At 42.7% G+C, this 19,368-nt stretch overlaps 1 protein-coding gene across 1 annotated transcript; it reads left to right on the top strand.

The window, feature by feature from the left end:
• Window positions 1-201: 201 nt before the first annotated feature.
• LOC124327070 (tumor necrosis factor receptor superfamily member 16-like) lies at window positions 202-17,551 on the top strand. The gene is made up of 6 exons (XM_046785929.1): window positions 202-904; window positions 5,864-6,632; window positions 14,835-14,969; window positions 15,317-15,691; window positions 15,798-15,911; window positions 16,019-17,551. The coding sequence occupies exons 1-6, from the start codon at window positions 770-772 to the stop codon at window positions 16,339-16,341; spliced, it is 1,851 nt and encodes a 616-aa protein (XP_046641885.1). The 5' UTR covers window positions 202-769; the 3' UTR covers window positions 16,342-17,551.
• The last annotated feature ends 1,817 nt before the right edge of the window (window positions 17,552-19,368 follow it).

The following is a 19,368-nucleotide window of genomic DNA, read 5'->3' as shown; positions in this document are numbered from 1 at the left end:
TTTTTTTCCTCGCCTAAGGCCAATTCAAAATAAGAAAAAAAAAACCTTTGGAACATATAGCAAAAGGGACCCCACCAGACCAAAGTCCCGTCTGTCGGTCCCCCCCCCCTCCTCCTCCTATCCCTTGCGAGCAGCGCGTTTGAGTCGTGCCGCCATAGCTGGAAAATATATAGAAGAGAAGAGAGCGGATACCGCCAGAGAGAGAGAAACGCCGCTCGCTCGGTTCGCCGCCTGGGTTTTTTCTTCTTTTTCCAGTCCCCCAGTCTCTGTGTGTCCAGTCCAAGTTCAGTTGCTTGCCAAGCTGCCGACCAGGACGGACGTGTTTTTATCTTTCTCTCTCTCTCTCTGTGTGTGTATCGGAGAAAAACCAGAAAATAAAAATTCCGACAATCTTTTTAAACTTGGAAAGAATTCGGCTCGACAAATACAAACTTTTACCGCAGAGTGTGTGTATATGTGTGTGTGTGTGTATCTGGTGGTGTTCAGTGGTGTGTTTTGTTGTTGTTGGTGAGCCTGTTTTCATCTCATCCAGTGTGTTTGTGTGTCTGTTTTCCAGTGGGTTTCTGTTTCGGAAGAAGAATATCTCCCAACGATACAGACTCTCTTTTTGAACGAAAAACACACACACAAAACACACACGCACAGACGGACATTCGGTGGGTTTTTTAACTCCATGGGATACATTTGAAAGGCGAAGAATTCGCGCGCCTGGCGAAAGTGAGCGAGCGAGAAAAGAGAGAAACAAAAATCGCGCATCATTCATTTCAATATGAACGACATGATGGAGACTTGTTTCAGCTCCTCCGGTTCTTGCTGCAGTCGCCTGCGAAAACAAGGATGCAACGCCTCCAGGATCACGACCGGAAACACCTCACGCTGCTTGATGGTCCTTCTCTTCCTATCGGTACGTTATGCGCCGGCTTATTACACACACCAAAAACCTTCCAACTTTTTCTTATTTTTATTATATTCGTAACAAGTTTGTGGCTAGTCCCGCCAGAGTTTTTTGGTTTCCAACACACACACACGGACACACACATGGGAAGGTAGTATATAGTAGTACGCGATGGGTAGTATTTATCATGTAGAAAAGAATGATCTTCTGCTTTTCAACGTGTCACGAATTCTCGAACGCGCACGGGCTCCGCTTGTTTTTGTTTTGCTTTTTTGTTACGTTCCGCGGCCGTTTGGTTTTCCCGATGTTCGAACCCGGGGCAACAACAATAACAAAACATAAAAGAAGAAGAAGAAGAGATAGAAAAACTTGTTCTTCTTCCATTTTTTTGTTTTATTATTTTCTTTTTGAGTTTTTTTCCCCTTTTGCACGAAGCCCGAAAACAATGGAGCGGGTTCGAACGTTTTTCGTTCTCCCGTCGGTTTTCGTTCATCGGTCGAGTCCTTTTCTTTCTTTGTTCTTCTCCTTCTTCTTCTTGTGTGATTTCATTGTCGTGTCACCCCCCTACAAGATCGATGTCTGGCTGCGTGAATCCACCTCAGAGGGAAATTTTTCGTGTTGGTTGCCCAAAACGACCAACGTCATCGGTCGTGATTGCAGCGCCGAATTTTCACGATGCGGTACGCGGGTTAGAGGAGGAGGGTAGGCCTTTTATTCTGTCCCGCTATATAACGTCGTTTGAATGTCCCGCGGGCCTCGACAGCTCAAGGAAAATAGGAGGGGACAAAAAGGAATCCGTGACATTGTTCCAGATTTCTATCGCGACCGGCTGAGAATGCCGGCAAATTCACGGTAGCTCGACCCTTATTTTTCCACCGTGAATCACGCAGAAAATTTGATCAAAAAGAAATCGGAATCACAAATAAAAAAATAGCGGGACGACAATTTCTCTTCCAAATTAAAAGAATTTTCTTTTCTTTCCGAGCAAAATCATTTCCACGGCAACTATAAGAATTCGATTCTTATCTGTCATCGTATATATATATAAGGCCGTATAGTCTAAGTTGGAGATGAAAAACAAAAAGGGCCGGCCCACTGTGTTTATACCCCTGCTTGGCCTCTTGTTTTATTTCCTTATCGTGAGCACGCGGGATTTGTGTGTGTGTGTGTGTGTGTGTGTGCCTCTCATGTCATATAAAGGTGATATAAGACTACCTATACTCGAGACGACGACGTCATCCAAGTGTGTACACAGAGGGCAGAGGGGCCGCGCGGTCTATTTGAACTCCTCACTCCACCCCACGAAATAAGAAAAATAAGAAAAGAAAAAAACATGTTTTCGGGATTTTCTCAGGCAACGCTGTTGCTCGCCCACCCGAGCGATAAATGTAACGGATCGGCGTTTTTATAGTCGATGTATTATCATCGGAGAAACATTTTTTTCAAAAAATAAAAATAAAAAAAGGGAGACGGGTTTTTGAGAGTCAACTGATTACAAATAATGAGGGGACCGGTCAACAAATATTCCCCGATTGTCGTTTCTAATTCTATTTCTACAATTAGTGACAGGGTCCAATATTTTTTGGGTTGTCGTCATACAATGAACGATAGTCGTGTCTGTCTGAGCTGGCCAAACAGATTCAGCACAGAGTCAATTGTATACTACACGCCTTTATTTGACGTTGATTAAACTCGTGATGAAACCAGAAAGATCTTTCTTTTATTATTTTGATTTTTATTTTGGCGCAAAAGAAAAGCCCTTTCGGCGAAAAAGGGAGGGGGGCTCGGCGGCGTCGTCGTCGTCGTCGTCGATAATGAAATGAAAAACTGAACACGCGCGCGAGCGCGGGTTTATCCAAACAACACGCGTGCCGTTCCGTGCATACATTAATCAGAAATTCATCCTTGCAAACTCGCCTTTCGGTCTCCACGTTTCGTGTCGCCTTTCTGGAACAACAACAAAAGGAGGGGGGGGGGGAGAGAAAACAACCATTTCAAGTTTGACTAAATTGGCAACAGATTACGACAGACAAAACCGCCCCGCGCTGTTAAACAAAAACCCTCCCCAAATTCGGGTCCCGAATTTTGTGCCGATTTTATTCGTCGACTTTTATTTTTCAAAGTTCCACAGTGACGAATGAGAGCGGAGGAATGATGATGGCAGCGGAGGGGGTTGTTATTTTCTTTAAAGGAAATGAATAATGTGCCGATCTATCGGCGGGATAAAAATATGGAAATGTTCGTTCTTTTTTTGGGTTGGTGGGGGGATTATTCTTTTGCCCTTTTTACTCTTTTTGGGGTTTTAATTCTGTACTACCATTATTTTATTGAATAGCCGATTGGCGGTTCTCTCTCTCTCTCTAGTCCCGGGGTTCCCGACTATAATGAGAAAGGGAAAGAGGGGGGAAGAAAGATGATGATTGGCTTTTACGCCTTTCACGGTCTCGGCCAGCTCGTCCTAATGGACATAAAATTCTCTCTTCTGCGCGCATATTCTTCTCGTCTTCTCCTTCTTCTTCTCTTTTTTCGGTCATATTACAGAGCTGAAGAAAAAGAAGAAGAAGTGGGCGATCCAAGTTGGGAAGGAAATTTATGAATTGATAAGATAAGAGAAGAATTCTTTTTTTAGAAAATAATAAAAAAGAAGAAGAAACAAAAGCCGAGAGATGTTGTGTAGGAAGAATAATCAGCAGGTGAGTGCGAAAATAGTCGTCGGCTTGCGACACAAATCCCCCATCGGGTTCGTCTGGGTTCTGTGGAAAAAGAAATTTACCGGACGCGATAATTGACCGCGCCATGTTATAAAAGAAAAAAAAGATGGCCGGGGATTTTTTCTTTTGGCCGACTCTCTTGTCTTTTTTTCTGTTATTATTGTTGTTTTGTCAGAATTTCCTCGCGACAAGAGAAAGAATAAATAATTTAAAATCTGTGGGGGCGCTAGATTTTCTTGACACCCGGGTGCCATTTTTCGATAGTTTGCATTTCTTTCTGGGTTTTAGTAGGAATTTCTCCTCTCTCTTTTTTCTCTTATGTTTACGAAGAAATATTTTTTAAAAAAGGAAAACGGGTGGAGTCGTAAAAAATAGAATTTTTTTTTTCCATCCCCCATATCATAGGAAGCGAAAAATGAATGTCCGCACATGTCTACCAGTTCAAAAAGGGTGTGGGAGGATGGGCCAAGTCTATTTAGAGCCCAACGGATGCCACCATCTGGTGAAGTCACACACACAAAAAAAGTCGAAAATTTCCGAAAAAACTTTTCTTTTAAGGAAATTTTAAAAATGAAAAAATTTTCCCGTCTGAAATTTATCATTCCCAATTTATTCGCAACGTCATTTCATCTCTTCTATGGTCTATGCAAATGAAGTGTGTCATTAAAGAGATCTTCCCCGGTCTTCTTCTTCTTTTTCGTGAAATAAAATAAAACAACGGCAGAAAAAAAACGCACCTGGTCTTCAGGTTTTCTGGTCGTGATCACAACAGCCATCAGATTCTTAGATAAGAAACAACTTTTTTTTTCTTCTTATTTCTTTTTTGTGTGTGTGGCCCATTTTTGCCCATCGCTCTCAGCGACTTGTCTTTCCAACAGCTGACAAATTTGAGGACCGAGAGTCCCTTCATTTTTTGAGGGAAAGAAAAATCAGAGGAACAGGTTCTTCTTCTCTCCTTTTCAGATCGCCGCCTCTTTTTAAAAAAACAAAAAACAAAAACAAATTCAGAAGGAACTCGGCAGTGCAATAAGGAGCTAGGGCGCCTATATAGGACGACATGAGATAAGATATAAAAATACATTTGTTCGTATTCCTTCTCCTCTGCTCTGGTTGGGGAGGGAAATATTTTATGATGGACGCGCGGGTCCTGGCCCTGCTGCTGCTCCTGTTGTGTTTGTAGGTTAGTGTGTGTGTGTATATTTCGGCCTTGTTGTTTTGCCTCCTGTCTTCTCCTTAATTTTAACTTTTTTCGAAAGAAACTTGGCATCCCCGGCAGCTCACAAAAGGAGAAAGAAAATTATTAGCCGACCTCCGAAAAAAACAAAAATTCCAAGGGGGGAAGAAGAAGCGGCACGACGACCAATATAAGCCGAGGCCTTTTTTTCTTTTTTACAACCCATCCGAGTCTCATAAAACTGATTTTTTTTTCTTCTTTTCTTTCCTTCTTCTTTTTCCCCCTACGGATCGTCGGCGGACATCCAACAGCGGCCGCAAAAAAAAAGACGACGACGACCCGCTACTGCCTCTCAGCTCATGACCACCACATGACATGTAGTAGTAGACACGGTAGAAAATTGGCTCCTAAAAGTCCGGAGAGAGAATGGCGCAACTTTTGCCTACCCGTTTTTTCCCAACACACACACAACGGCGAGCTAATTTTAAAACTTGGAACAACAACACGGCAGCAAACAGTTGCGTGTGTGTGTATACGACGTGCGAAAAACACACACCAAAAGGTGCGCTGGCGAGATTACATCAATGTACACCCACCGGCAAATTACCGAAGAATTTTCTCTTTCTATAAAAGATTTAAAAAAACAACAACAACACAAAGTAAATAACGTCGAGATCGAACCAGACACGAAAAATTTCCCCCTCAACAAAAATGTTTGGGTTTTTTCTTTTTCGTATGTTTTATGATGATGATAATTAAACGGAGGGGGTAAAGAGTCTAAGGCCGCCTATCAATTTGATGAGGATCCCCGAAAGAGATTTTTTCTTATTTTTTAATGAATGCCACAAACAAAAAAGAAGAAAAGATGAAACAGCGCTGACCGCTCGAAAATTGGCCCAGACACCGCCGCCTTATGGCACAGCCGAGAGAGAGTCTATTGGGGCCAAAGGGGAAGGGAAATTTCCGTTTGTGTTGGGGTTTTTTTGTTTTACCGACAAATTAGCCCCTCCACTTTCCAGCAGTTGAAAAATCAAAAATGTTGAATTTGTTTCTCTATTTTTAATTTTGGGCTATTTTCTATAGGCATTCATCGGCGGAATGGGAGCGGCTCCAGCGCAACAAGACGAATCGATCGCGACGGACGTCTCTGTCCTTTGCAGCGAGTGCCCGGCTGGTACGGGCGTTGCCCGACTCTGCACCATCAAAGGCCAAGGTGCGAATCCTTTTGCGGCCGCCCAGAATGTGACCGAGGACCAAGATGAAGAAGAAGAAGAAGAGGAAGAAGAAATGGCGACCAAGTGCGAGCCCTGCGTGAACGGTGCCACGTTCAGCGATTCGGCCAGCCGTCACTCGCCGTGCCGGGCGTGCCGGACGTGCCCGGCCCACAGTCGAGTCAAGCGCGAGTGCAACGCCACTCACGACACCGAGTGCGAGTGCGATCGCGATCATTACCAGGAGATCAGCTACCAACAACAACAGCAGACGGTGGTCACGAACGATTTGGTCGACCAAGGCGTCGATGAGTCGTCGGGAGTAGCCCCGACAACAACGACGCCTCACGCCAGACACCGGCACGGAGCGTCCATCCATCAGCTACAGCCACAACAACAACAGCAACAACCGTCCGAACAACAGCCGGTGATGAGCTGCAAGTCGTGCGATTTGTGCCCTCACGGCTACGGGGCTGCTCGTGCCTGTTCCTCGACTCACAACACGATCTGCCGCAAGTGCCCGACGTCGACCTACAGCTCCGTCCTCAGCGCCACTCACGGCTGCTCCGTCTGCACCGTCTGCCGCGACGACCAGGTCACGCTCAACGAGTGCACGCCCATCCAGGACACTGTCTGTGCAGGTAAGAAAACGAAACCAAAAATCAATTCCCACCCGACCCTAATCGGGACCGTAATATTCCGGGCTCCCCCACCAAAAGAAAAACAAAAGAAAAGAGGAATTCACTTTTTGGTTTTTGTTATCTAGCTCGTCCCGTCTCATCAGAAATGTTGACATTAATAACAAAAAACAAAAAAATAAAATAAAAAAGGGAAAATGTGAAATCGAATCAGAAAAGACGAAAAACGTGCGGACGGAGGGGTTTTCGAGAAATCTGGATATGGCATCCGCCAGGCATCCATCATGTCGTCGTTCTTTCTTATAAAAACCCATTCCTGTTTTATTTTATTTTTTGAGAAGGAGGGGGGGGGGACTCGTCGTCCCTTGTCAATAATTCCGGCGACAAGGCTCCTCTCCTCCTCTATACTATTATTATTATTATTATTACTACTACTACTAAACTGGTAGTAGTCCGAGTATTGTGGAACAGGTCGACGCATACTAATTGAGTCTGCCTCGGGCGCCCTTAAAGTCTGGTAGCTTTTTCCCTTCTCTCTCTCTCGTCTACCTTTGATGATTAGAATATATACCTAACGTTTGATTCTTCCTCTATACCAATCGTGATGGAACGTGATTGTCATGGCTGACGAGATATGTCGTGTTCTGCTCGACCGACCCGGAAAAGGTTCTCCGATGTCATTGATCATCTTTTGTCCTGTCTCTTCCAGTTTTTCTTTTTCTTTCAGAAAAATAAGAAAAAAAGAAAAATAAGTTTTTTTTTCTTTCTTCTTCTTCCCCTGTTGAGAGAAATATCATTTTGTCTTTGTATGGCAGGATTCCTTTTCCTTTTATATCTATTTATTCCCGACGGAATGCGTCCGTGAAAATACTTTGATTATTTATTTTTCTTTTTACTCACTAAAAGAAGAAAAAAAAAGGATTCTTTTGTGTGTGTGTGTGTGTGTGTTCCCTTCTTCTTCTTCTTCTTTTACGATGCGGGTTGTTGTTGTGCGTTCGTGCGTGCGTTCGTGTATTTTTGTTTTGGGCGGTTATTTTTTTTTTCACGGGAACAAAAAGGAACGAAACGACGCCGCCGTCGTCGTTTCTTTTCCTTCCACTTTTAACGGGCGAAATAGAAGTGGATTATCGTGGCGCGAGTGTACTATATGTACCACTCAAAACAATACCCATAACACTCTAAAGAGAAAGAGAGACAACTGAGAGAGAGAGACGCAACGTATAGAGAAAACCGCATTCCGGTGCGGCGCGCAACTTTTTCTGGTTTGTTTTCACCATTGGCGTTTCCATTAGGTGCTCGTCTCTCTACTGGTAATTCTCGCCAAGCAGATGGACCGATTGTTTGTGTAAAGAAGACAAGTTAAATGGGCATCAACCTTAAGATTTTTCTTTTCGTCTCAACGGATAGTTTCCCCCCTCACCGAACAAAAAAAAACGTGTTAGAGATGCCAATCGGAGCTTTACGGTCGGCGATACTCACGCGTGTAATTTCCCACTCTTGAAACAAAAAAATTTGAATAGCTTGCACGTGCACAATAAGCGGCGACAAGGGGCATGTTATATTGCGTGTCGTTATTATAAGAGAATTTGGCGTGTTTTATTTACAAACTGAACCGAATCTTTTTCCTTTTTCTCCCGAATAACCGACCGGGTATTTGATTTTTTTCTTTTTTCCAGGGAAGAAAAAAGGGGAGTGTAACACGTTATATGGGAAATGTATCAACGGCAACAAAAGATGCCGTTATATACACACGCAAAGAGAGGCTATCCGATATCCAAGGGGTTTCGAGTGGCCACTCTACTTGTTTCCACTTTTCCAAACTCTCAAAGTGTTTTTTTCGTCGGGGTAGTATAAGACACTTGATGTTCTCTACGTGTGTATCGAAATGTTTTTTGGTGTGTGTGTCGAGAGAGAGAGCTCAAACAGAACCGGAAATGAGAGATGAAAATTAGCCGAGTCGAATATCTCCCCCCCAGACTGAAAATATTATTATTCAAATGAAATGCATTCAAGTCAAGCCGGCTGGTAATGAATAGAGACTGGAGAGATGTGATGCATCACACGAAAAGAAAAGAGCCTTTTTTCGTAGATCTATCCGTGAAAACAGACAGACTGGTAATTAAACGAGTCTTTACATCAATTCCAATCGTCGTCGTGATGGTGGCCGATGGTGGGCTGGAATTGAACTGCAGGTCTCTACCCGACCGAAAAACGGACAAGATGATGATTTGAAATTACATATTCCCCCCCTCATAGGAAAGAAAGACCCTGCGGCCATTTTTGGCTATAAAAAGCCTGCTTCCCCTCCTCCAAATTATATTTTTAAATATAAAATAAAAAAAGGGCATTGCATTTTGGGCGAAGGCGCCGACAAGACTCACCGCACCTCCAACGGCAGCAGCAGCCAGAAGAGAAAAAAAGAAGAGCCCAACTACCAATTTTCTTTTTAGCTTGCGGGACCCGCGTGCACACCAACCGACCGACCGACCAACCAACCACACGCCACTCTTAGACGATGCCTTTGAAATGCGTGCGCCGGACAAGGAGCCGCGATATTAGACGCGGGGGAAAAGGAAAAATTACAGAAGACCATCAAGATGACCGACAGAGATAATAATCATCATAATAACTCGGCAGTCATCATCACGGAGAATTTCGCTAAAGTTTCCAACACATTTCGGCGAAAATTCAAAAGAGCGAAAACAAAAATAAAAATTTCGGATCTTTAATGAATCGAAACATTTTTCTACCTTGAAAAATAAAAAATGATTTCTACCCTCGAATTTGAAAAAAAAGGGCGAACCTTGTAATTTCCACAACTTTTGAACCGGAACGAAAATGGTCTTGAAGGGGGTGGAGGATTTATATTTTTTTCAGGGGGGGTGGTTGGTGGGTGGAGAACCAGAGGGTTTCGATTTGATAGATGGTACAGTCGGAGGGATATAAGAAAGAAAACAAGAGGCATCTCTCTATAGTTCTCACCCTTCATAGCAGAAAAGGTTCCTTTTGTAGGTGCCAAGGGAGAAATATATAAGGTGGATGTTGGTAAGGGGGGAACTAAAAGGCCATTAAAGATCAGATTCGGTGTGCCATTTTTATTGGAGCTCTCCAATAACTTTTGGAACCTTTTTCTTTCTTTCTTTTCTCTCCGGTTACCAGTTGATGGTCTTTTTCGCCGACATCTTTCCAACTTTTTCTTTTTGGCAGCAGCAGCAGCTTCTTTTTGGGATATCGAATGATGGGCAAAGCACCGAGGCGAAAAAGAAAAAAAAAAGTCATTTGTTTTTTCCAAAAAGGAGCTGCTGCTGCTGCCTGCGGCGTATTACTTTGCCTATTACCGAGAGACTATATAGACGAGCGATTGGGTGTGAAAATATATACGTCCGTTAAGAGCTGCTAGAACTGCTGCCGAGTGTCCGTCTTCCTTACAGACTTGGATTGATCGTCCGCTCATTCGGAAAAAAAGGAAAAAAAAAAACATGTATAAATCTAAATACATTTCCAATAATTTAACAGAAGAAGAAGAAGCTCCTATAGTATCCTGTTACTTTTTTTTCCTTTCCTGTTACAAAAAAATCTTTCCCTACCTGAATTACGCCTGGCGACAGAACACCAAAAACATAACTTGAAATGTTTGAACGAAAAATAATAATCCCGCGTGATTACAATTTCAAGTGGGGCGAGGGCGTTTTTCAAACACCAAAAGTGGTGAGGATTTTTCTCGTGTTACATTAAATAGGCGAACTCTACTACTCGGCTGCTGCTGCTGTCAACAAGATGAATGAGGCCGATATATACCGGCACCAAACGCCAAACAACACACAGCAGCAGCACTCAATTGTCGTTGTTGTTGTGTGTGTGTTCTTCCAGATGCCATTTTCGTTGTATAGCGCGGCGGCGACTTGTGTGTCGGTTAGATGTATTCACCCAAGGCGCATTCAACTTATTCAGCCGAGTGAGAAAATGTTTTTTTCTCCAAGAAGAAGAAAAAAGGTTTAAGACAAAATTATTCAATGGCCTGAAAGAGGCTGCGCGCTCATATAAGGACTAGCTAGCTGCCTGGCTCTCGTGGTTTCCGTGTCTACATTCAAATAGGCTGCACAAAGTTGGAGGGTATAATGATCCCTACCGTCTCTGTAATCTTTCCCCCCTCAACTTATTTAAATGTAATGAACGTTCGTGATTGCAGTCGATTGTGTGGAATCGAAACCCCCACCGAAAATATACATCGGCTTATAATGAATGTCAGATGATGATGATGGTGGTGGTCTTGGGCTTTATCGATGAGTTGGTGGAGGGGGTTTCATCCCTTCTAACCTGAAAGAAGAGATTCCTCGACTTCTTTTTCTTTTTTTTTTGGGGGGGGGGGGGGAATAGTGGGGTGGGCCTAGATGTTTTTCCGTGTGGAAGGGACAAGCTGACGCCAGGGCGGACCCACCACTCATCATTCGTTGGCTTTTTTTTCTTTTCTCCCCCCTTAAAAGACATGGAGGAATCTTTTTGGTTGAATCAACCGGCGATGATCGAAAGAGAATCTTTGCTCCACTGAACAGTGAAACGAACCGAATCCCTTTCCTAAAGCTGATTGGAACGTTTCTCGCAAGTTCCGCCCATGTTTATCTAGACGTTCGGTTGAGCAATTCCATTCCAGTCATTAGTCAATTCTTTGATTTCCTTACTTTTATTTTTGGTCGTCGTCGCTGTTAACTGTTGATTTAACCCAATTTTTGTTCCCCCCTACTCCGGGTGGCCACCTTTTCTATTTCATTTTATTTTCTATATAAGAAATAACATTTCTCCATGTTATAAAGAAGGGAAATCATGGTGATTTTGTCCGCCAGGAAAGAAGAAGAAAAGAGACAGCTGTAATGTTTTGTAGCGCCCGCCTATTTTGTGTGTTCTTTCAAAAGGAGAGAGAGAGAGAGAGACTGTCATCGACGGATTTTCATTCAATGGCCGAGTGAATAGATCTCTCCTCTCTCTCTCCCTTTTTTACTTCTCCTTTACAAGTACTAAAGAGATTCCTCTCGCCCAGTTGATACAATGAGGACGGCGATGACTCTAGCGGAATGGAAAAATAAAAGGGGACGACCTTTTTTCTTTTCTATTCAAACCGGCCAGCAAAAGCTCAGGGCTAAGCGAGGCCACCACCAGGTAAAATGGAAATATAAATACAGGCACGGCATGGCCCATCACGGCCGAGAGAGTTCCATCTCTCCCGCTGTCCTCCACTTCTTCATCTCTTTTCTTGACTTGTCGGGGTTGGAAAAAACTCTCCTCTTTTCGCTCTGGTGAAATTCGAGATTCGTCCGGGGGATTTTATTTGTTCGTCTGTTAGTTGGCTTTTTACTTTTTTTTTTTAATGTAACATGCGAGAGAGAGAGTATCACGTGCACAGCTGCGGATGATCCGCCTCTTGTCTCGACGAGAAAACACAAGCGACAAAAATGTGCAAGCGACTAGAAATGAGTTGAAAAGCCACAAAAGAAGCCGCCCGCCGACTTGTCACCGGCGTTTTTACTTTTTTTTTTTCTTTTTTCTTTTAAAAATGAAATAGTACGCAGTGCACGTACACGCGGAAATGATTCAATTCAATTACAAAACACACGCAAACGACTTGTCTCTTTTTTCTTTTTTTTTCGTCGGTGGGGACGTCGACTTGAATTTCATTTCCTGGGCTGTGATCAAAGGAGAGCCCGCCCGGATTATATCCACCGGGATGATGGGGGGGAAAACACAAAATAAGGGTTGAATGAAAAGGAGGGTATTAGAGAGAGAGCGTGCAACGTCACTCGATCCTAATAGGGAAAGAGGATAATTGAGAGGAAAACACAAAAACCGGCGAATAAAGAGAAGAAGGAGAATCAACAGACGCGCGGAATTCAAAACTACGGAATGGGTATCGAATTGCGGCGGTGGCGGCGGCATGACACAAGAAAGGACGACGTTCCGAGACAAGAATTTTTTGTTTGAAAAAAAAAAAGAAGAGTGGGCGTCCTTGGTCATATCTAAACACAAGTAGAAGAAGAAGAAGAAGAGGGGTTCTGGCCGAAGCCATGACAAGTGGTGTGGTCTAGTACACGGACGTTAGTGGCTCCTAAAGTCGACATCAGAACCCCCTCAATGATACTGACCCCTCGATGGATAAAACTTCTCGAATTTCAAAGTTCTTTTTTTTTTCTTTCCTACTTCTTCTGCTCATTCTCATCCTTGGTTAGTTAAAAGAAAAAAGCCCATCCACTTATAACGAGACGGAAGAAGAGAAACAAACAATGGGCAACGATCCAAATTCCATTGGAACAAAAGAAATTTATCCAAAAGTTCCTTTTTCTCTTTCTCCTTTTCCTCTTCTTTTTTTTCTTGTTTGCTTTGTTGAATGTCCACATATCCTCCTACGTGGGGGAGGAGGACAAACATTCTTCCGGCTTTATAAATATACCGCGAATGTCCACGAGAGCGGAACGAACGCCAGATGCGTAGCGGCACGACGCACTGTGCGGCTTCTTCTTCTTCCAACAAAACAAAAGATTAAAAATAAAAATTAAATTAATGTTTTTTCTTAAAAAAACCAAACAACATTCCCCCTCCTCTGGCTGAGACTGAATCAAAACGCAACCAATCGGAAGCCTTGATGAGGTTCCACCGCCATTAAATAAATAAAATGGAAATGATTGCGCAACGCTAGAAGAGAATAAGAATATATTTCTTCTTCCACCCATTTTCTCGCACGCGCTGGAACAGACAGAAATGAAGGTGTTCACTCTACCGCGAACATTTGCCTTGTTAATGAACTGACTTGACTTATTTACCATTTTTCCCGGGCTTTTTTTTTTTTAAATACGAGGAGGTGCCGGTGTAGCGGCAGCAGGTCCCTTTTGACCATAACATTTTCTAGCTACACTTTGCTTGAAGTATTTAAAGATATTTTTCAATTTGATTGTTTACCCACAGACAAAGCTGTGGGGTACAAAAACAGGCCTGATCTGCAGTCGAAAATGAATTATTTTAAATTAACCCTGATTGGGTAAACAAAAACGGCAAGAGAAAAACAGTTCCATTCAAACGCCTAGCTCAGGAATAATCGTACTCAGTCGTGTCGCCAAATAGTCCAAAAGGAAGAATAGAGATGTATTTGTCCTACCATTTTGCCTGGGAAATACAGCCAGGCATCCACAGGTGCTCCATCCTCAGTAAAGTTGAATCCACCAGGCAGGATAGGAAGAAGGGTTCCTCGTGAACTCGTACACCCACATGGTGTACACGAGGACAGTGTGGATTTAAAGAAAGGGGAATTTCTTCCATCAAATGGGATGCTGTTTATCTAACAAAAAATAAAAATGGGTTACGAAAAATATTCACAACAACAAACTAGTAAGGAAAAGTTTAAGAATGATACAGTGGGTAAACCCAAATTGGTAGTAAACAGGAGAATTTAAGGCATCATATGATACTCTGCATTTATGCAAGTCATGTGCACATCATTCAAATATCTAGCTGCAGGTCGCAGGAATACAAGTAACAAAATTCATTACCAAAGCGATGACACTGACATTGTGGCTGATGACAGGTCACTGCACAAGCAAAACTTAGGATCTTGTGGTTATGATGAGTGGCTCTGGCCTCAAACCTGTACAAACGAAAAGGTTACATAGTGCAGACACACTACCATGCATTGGCTTAGTCAGAAACTATCATTTCACAAATTTGAAACAGGTTCAACTTTTATATTTCAGCTCCCATAATCATTCTATTTGTATTCTAAGTTTTATATACCTTCTAAACAGCATGGAGTGTGCATTAAGCTACTTTATAAAGAGCTGCGACCAGAGTTCACACGACGACCACATTTTGTAATGTTATTTCTTGTGCTATTTTCGTGCAGCCACGTTTCCAAAAAAAGTTATCGTTTATATAGAATAGTTATCAGTATCATTCACTTCACTAGCTTCACACAGAGGTTTCACTCAAACACCTCGTTTTCGAAACTGGTGAAAAACGAAATGAAGCAGACGACACTAATATTCTAATTAGCCTCCATTAAGATATCGATAGAAAAATTAGAAATCGACCCCCTTCCCCCCACTTAATCGACTCCCTAAGGGTTATTATTTGTTACATACATTTCCGGGATGTGTTTTTTGTGTTATTTTATGACAATTGAATGAAATGAATCTAACAATGAAATTTGTTCTTGTTGATATTCAGATAAAGACATGGGACATCCTAGCCGACGTGTCATCACGAAACCTTTGGATCCGGTTGTCCACCAACAGGAAGAGGAATACAACAATGAAGGCATCATCTCCGTCTACTGTGCCATACTGGGAGCCATCGTTCTCGGTAAATTAACATGAAACATTTTCTCTCTTTTTATTTTTTCCCCATCCATGTTTGTAGCTTCTTTGGTAAATTGCAAATGTTCACGCATATTCCCGGCCGAGAGAGAGAAAGAGTCATGCATATTTAATAGGCGGCAGGCCGGCCATCGACGCGTGTTAGTCGCCCATATAAAAAAAAAATTCTGCCTCGTTCAAAATAAAAAAAAAACGAAAATTCATTTTCATAAATAATTCCCGGGGAAAGAAAATAAGAAAAATGTTTTTTCTCTTCTTTTCCCGCGCTTCGCATGCTTCATTCGAATTACATTTTCTAACATTTTGTTGTTGTTTTATTTTTCAAATTTCCAGGACTGCTCATCTACGTCGTGATGAAGCAATGGCGTCTGAGAAAAGCGGCCAACAAGTTGGCTCACTTTCACGATCCGGCGAGGGGACATCACGGCAGTTCGGCGACTGTTCCGCTCAACGGAACAGCTGGCGGACACCACCACCACCAGCACGCCAACAACGAATTTTGCGGCGGCTCCAAATCGCCGACTGGCGGCCACAAATTCGAGTGCGAGATCTCGCCCAGCTCCAGCAGCCGACGGCTGCAACAGCCGGCACTCCACGGCCAGGGCGGATCGGAAGGCGGGTCACGCGGATCAAGAGGCTCCGACTCGGAATTCAATGCCGGAATTGCGGCGCCCGGTAGCGACGGTTACGGCCGCGATCTCAAGCCGAGTAAGTAGTGTAACCACCATCTTGTTTGAATGCCATCATTTTTGGATGCCATCACAAGTTTGCAAGTTAAATTTAATTTTAAAATTTTTGTTTGGTTATTCAACAGTTACTCAAGACACGCGTCTGAGGGAAATCTGCACGGCCAAGCGGCGTGAGATGGAGGCCATGTTGAACGCCCGTCGAGATCATCACGACTGGAAAGCGCTGGCCCGCGATCTCGGTATGTTTCTCTCGCCCGTCCATCAATCTTCTTCTTTTCTCGACTTTTGGACTGACACGCGGGAATATAAAAAAAACTAAATCTTCGCTTCTTGCCTCGTCTAACAGGTTACACATCGACCCGCATCGCCTCGTTCGAACAGCGGGCCATTGAGAAACAGACGGGACCGACTCGGCATCTGTTCGGCGACTGGGCCAAGCGCGAGGACTCGACCGTTGAGAATCTGGTCTCTTCCCTGTGCAACATTGGCCGGCACGACGTCACCCTGCTCCTCATGCCGCCGTTCAACCAAGAGAATCATCAGCTGACGACGACGAATAATACAACGTCGTCATCGTCGCATCCATCCCGTCCGCCTCACACAACGTCCAGCCTGCCGAGAACGACCGCGACAACAGCCCGCTGTTACAAGCCCATCAGCGTCGTCTAATCTCTCGTCCTCGATGTATATAAACCATCCTCTCTCTCCCACACCTAGCTCCTTTATAATATATGCACATAATATCTGAACAATGAACAGCTGTACATACAAAAAAAGTAAACTTCTTTCGAAATAACTTGACCAAGACAACACCACCGCTCTCTTTTTTACTTTGGCAGTCATTTGGTTTTTTGGTTTTTTGAAAATTTCGTTTCAAACTTTCATTTCTTCTTTGATGTACATATTTTTTTTAAATAATTATATATTATATGAAGAAGATGATATGGGTCTGTCATAATCTAAGGTTTCCCAGATGGGGGCGTGCGTCTTGTATCTGTGGGTGGTTGTGTAAGTTAAAACGGGGCGACATTCAAATTTTTGGTTCTTATTTGGCGCCGTCGCTATTTAAAAATAGAAACTGTAACAAACATCAGAGACTATATATCCCTGATATTATTTTACCCCACCATTCAACCCTTTTTATATACACATGCTCTGTCTCCTTGTATAATCGTATTTCCAGCTCATGTTTCTATCCGTTTCGTAATAACGACGTCCCCCTCCCCATTTTAATTTTATCGAGTTGAAAATCAAAGAGTTCTCCTTCGAAGGAGATCACGTGATACGTCCAGCCCCACCCACGAGTATTAAAATTATTATACAAAAATCAAGAAGCTAAGATGAGAAATTTTCCTTTTTTTTTTCTTTTTTTTTTCGTTCAGAAATTAATGGTGGAAATAATGCAATGTTAGCATGTCATTATATCGTTAAATTGGTTAAAGGGAAAAGAAAAAAGGAAAAAAAAGGCCAATGAGGAAAGAAAACCGTCAAGAAAATGAGGTCATTACGATTTATGCGACCTTAAATAGAGCCGACCGATGTACATATTTTTTCTCTCTCTCTCTCTCTCCTTTGCATGTACAAAACTATTCGAAATGTTCGTACACAAACACACAAGACACGTATATAACTCGGACATGTGCAGACGTGTACTTTTTATATAGTTATAGATATTATTATATTGTGTGAGTGTGTGTGTGTGACGCTGCTGTATCTTTTATAAATTGCGTGTTTTTATCTTCTTCTTTCTCTCGAGAAATAAGGAAGAAAAAAACAAACAACCAAATTGAGTTACGTGTGTTTGTTTGTTTGTTTTTTTTGTGCCAGATATTGCATGCCAGATTCGAATAAAAACACCCCTGTGAGTTTGACTTGAAAACATTTTGCCTTCTCAATTCTTTCGATGTTTTTAGATATTATTAGATATGTAGAACACGCAATTGTTTCACGGTCAATTCTTTCATCGGCATTTGGAGCCGGTGGCATAAAACGGGAGTGAAAAAAAAACAACAAAACAACCCGAAACCGTCGCTTTTACCACTCAGGTTTGATGGTGCTAAAACTAAATTGTAAAAAGAAAAAAAAAAAGGCTATACATGGACGGGTAATAGCAGTGTGTGCCGGGGATAGATCTACTATTAGCGCGTTATAGACACCTCCCGTGCGCAGTTGTACGTTTGCATGTGGAGCATGTCCAATTCCTCGGGCACACAGCCGCAATAAAGCAAAATAAAAGAAAAAAGAAGAAAAAAGAGGAACAGAGAAGAGTCATAAAAAGGTGGTTCAACTTTTATACGACTATCTAACCCTCGAGTCATGTTTTTTTAGGTTTTTCTTCTTTTTATAGTTTGTCAGTTGGATGATTTGACGTGACGTTACAACCAACCAAAATACCACACAAAGTCTCAGTCGATGGAATAACCGAACAAGAAAGAAAAAAAAAACACGTTCACCTTCAGATTTTTGTTATTTTTCTCTTTTTACTGATTTTCTCGTTTGGTTATGTCGTTGTCGACCTCCGGATTTCTTACATTTCGTAACGTAATATTTCGTCGGCAAGCGGCTGCCATCGTGAGGAAAGAAAAAGAAAAAGAAAAAACGAGTCACGTTTCTCTGTGGAAGACCGACATGGTTGCACATTCGCCTAATTGGATCGCGTTCCCGACAGTTGTCAATGATTCCATCCGACGAATTATTCACGATTTCACGGAAGAGACGCGATTATCAGGGGACGAGGACAGCACGATTGTTCCATTCCGACTCATTTGATTCCCCAGTGACAGAACAAAGCCATTAAAAAATAAGCGCATTTTTTGTCAATTTTTTATCGGGAGATAGAGAAAGAAGAAAAAATTCCAAATTTAATGATGAACAACAACATCGAAATTTACAAGAGACTTGGAGGATGAATGTCGGCCCCATCGTCCAAATAACTGGTGGAGAGAAAAGAAAAAAACAGAAATGTACATATTATTCCACACAACTTCTTCCCAAGTTCCCAACTGGAAGAATAATAAAATAATGAGAACAGACTCGTCATAAAAAAGAGAACACAATCGAGAATTTAAAAAAAAATAAAACATAGGGGGGAAATATAAGTTCTGATAGAAACAAGCGGGGAGAGAACTAACAACAACAACCGATGTTTTTTGGGGTTTAAAATTTTTTTCCCATTTTATACCTGAAGGCGCCGGCCTGGGTTGTTGTTGTTGTGTCTTTTTTTTTCCTCTTTCCTTTTAGTTCGAGCTTCTTCTTCTCATCCGAATGGTCCCTTTAATTAGACGCTATAGATCTCTGAGCTTCTCATCCACACACTTCCACCGCCCGCCCGTCTCTTTCATTTTAACGTCGACAAAATTGCATCTGCTGCTAAATATATACACCACCACCACCAGCACCGATGCTTATTGGCTGTCGGCGGCAATGTTTTTCGCTTCTTTGTCGGTCAAACGGTCGTCTCCCCACCACCACCAGATCCGTGGCGCATAAGCGGAGCGAAACCTTTTGGGTTTTGGCCGCTCGTCCGTGTCGGACGCAGTTCCTGTTCGGTCGGCTCTGGCTGGCCCGTCGGTGCTGTGTGTGTACTATGTCGTCTATTTTCTTGTTTGCCAGTTTCAAAAGAGCAAAGGCAATTCAGAGCCGCCGCCCCCCCTCTCCTTGCTAACTCGATGGCGCGTACGAACGAAACACGACTTT

This window comes from Daphnia pulicaria, chromosome 2, assembly GCF_021234035.1.
Source record: "Daphnia pulicaria isolate SC F1-1A chromosome 2, SC_F0-13Bv2, whole genome shotgun sequence".
In the NCBI taxonomy this organism is placed as follows: domain Eukaryota; kingdom Metazoa; phylum Arthropoda; class Branchiopoda; order Diplostraca; family Daphniidae; genus Daphnia; species Daphnia pulicaria.
Note: the sequence above shows the minus strand (reverse complement) of the source record. Positions and strands in the feature narration are given on the sequence as shown.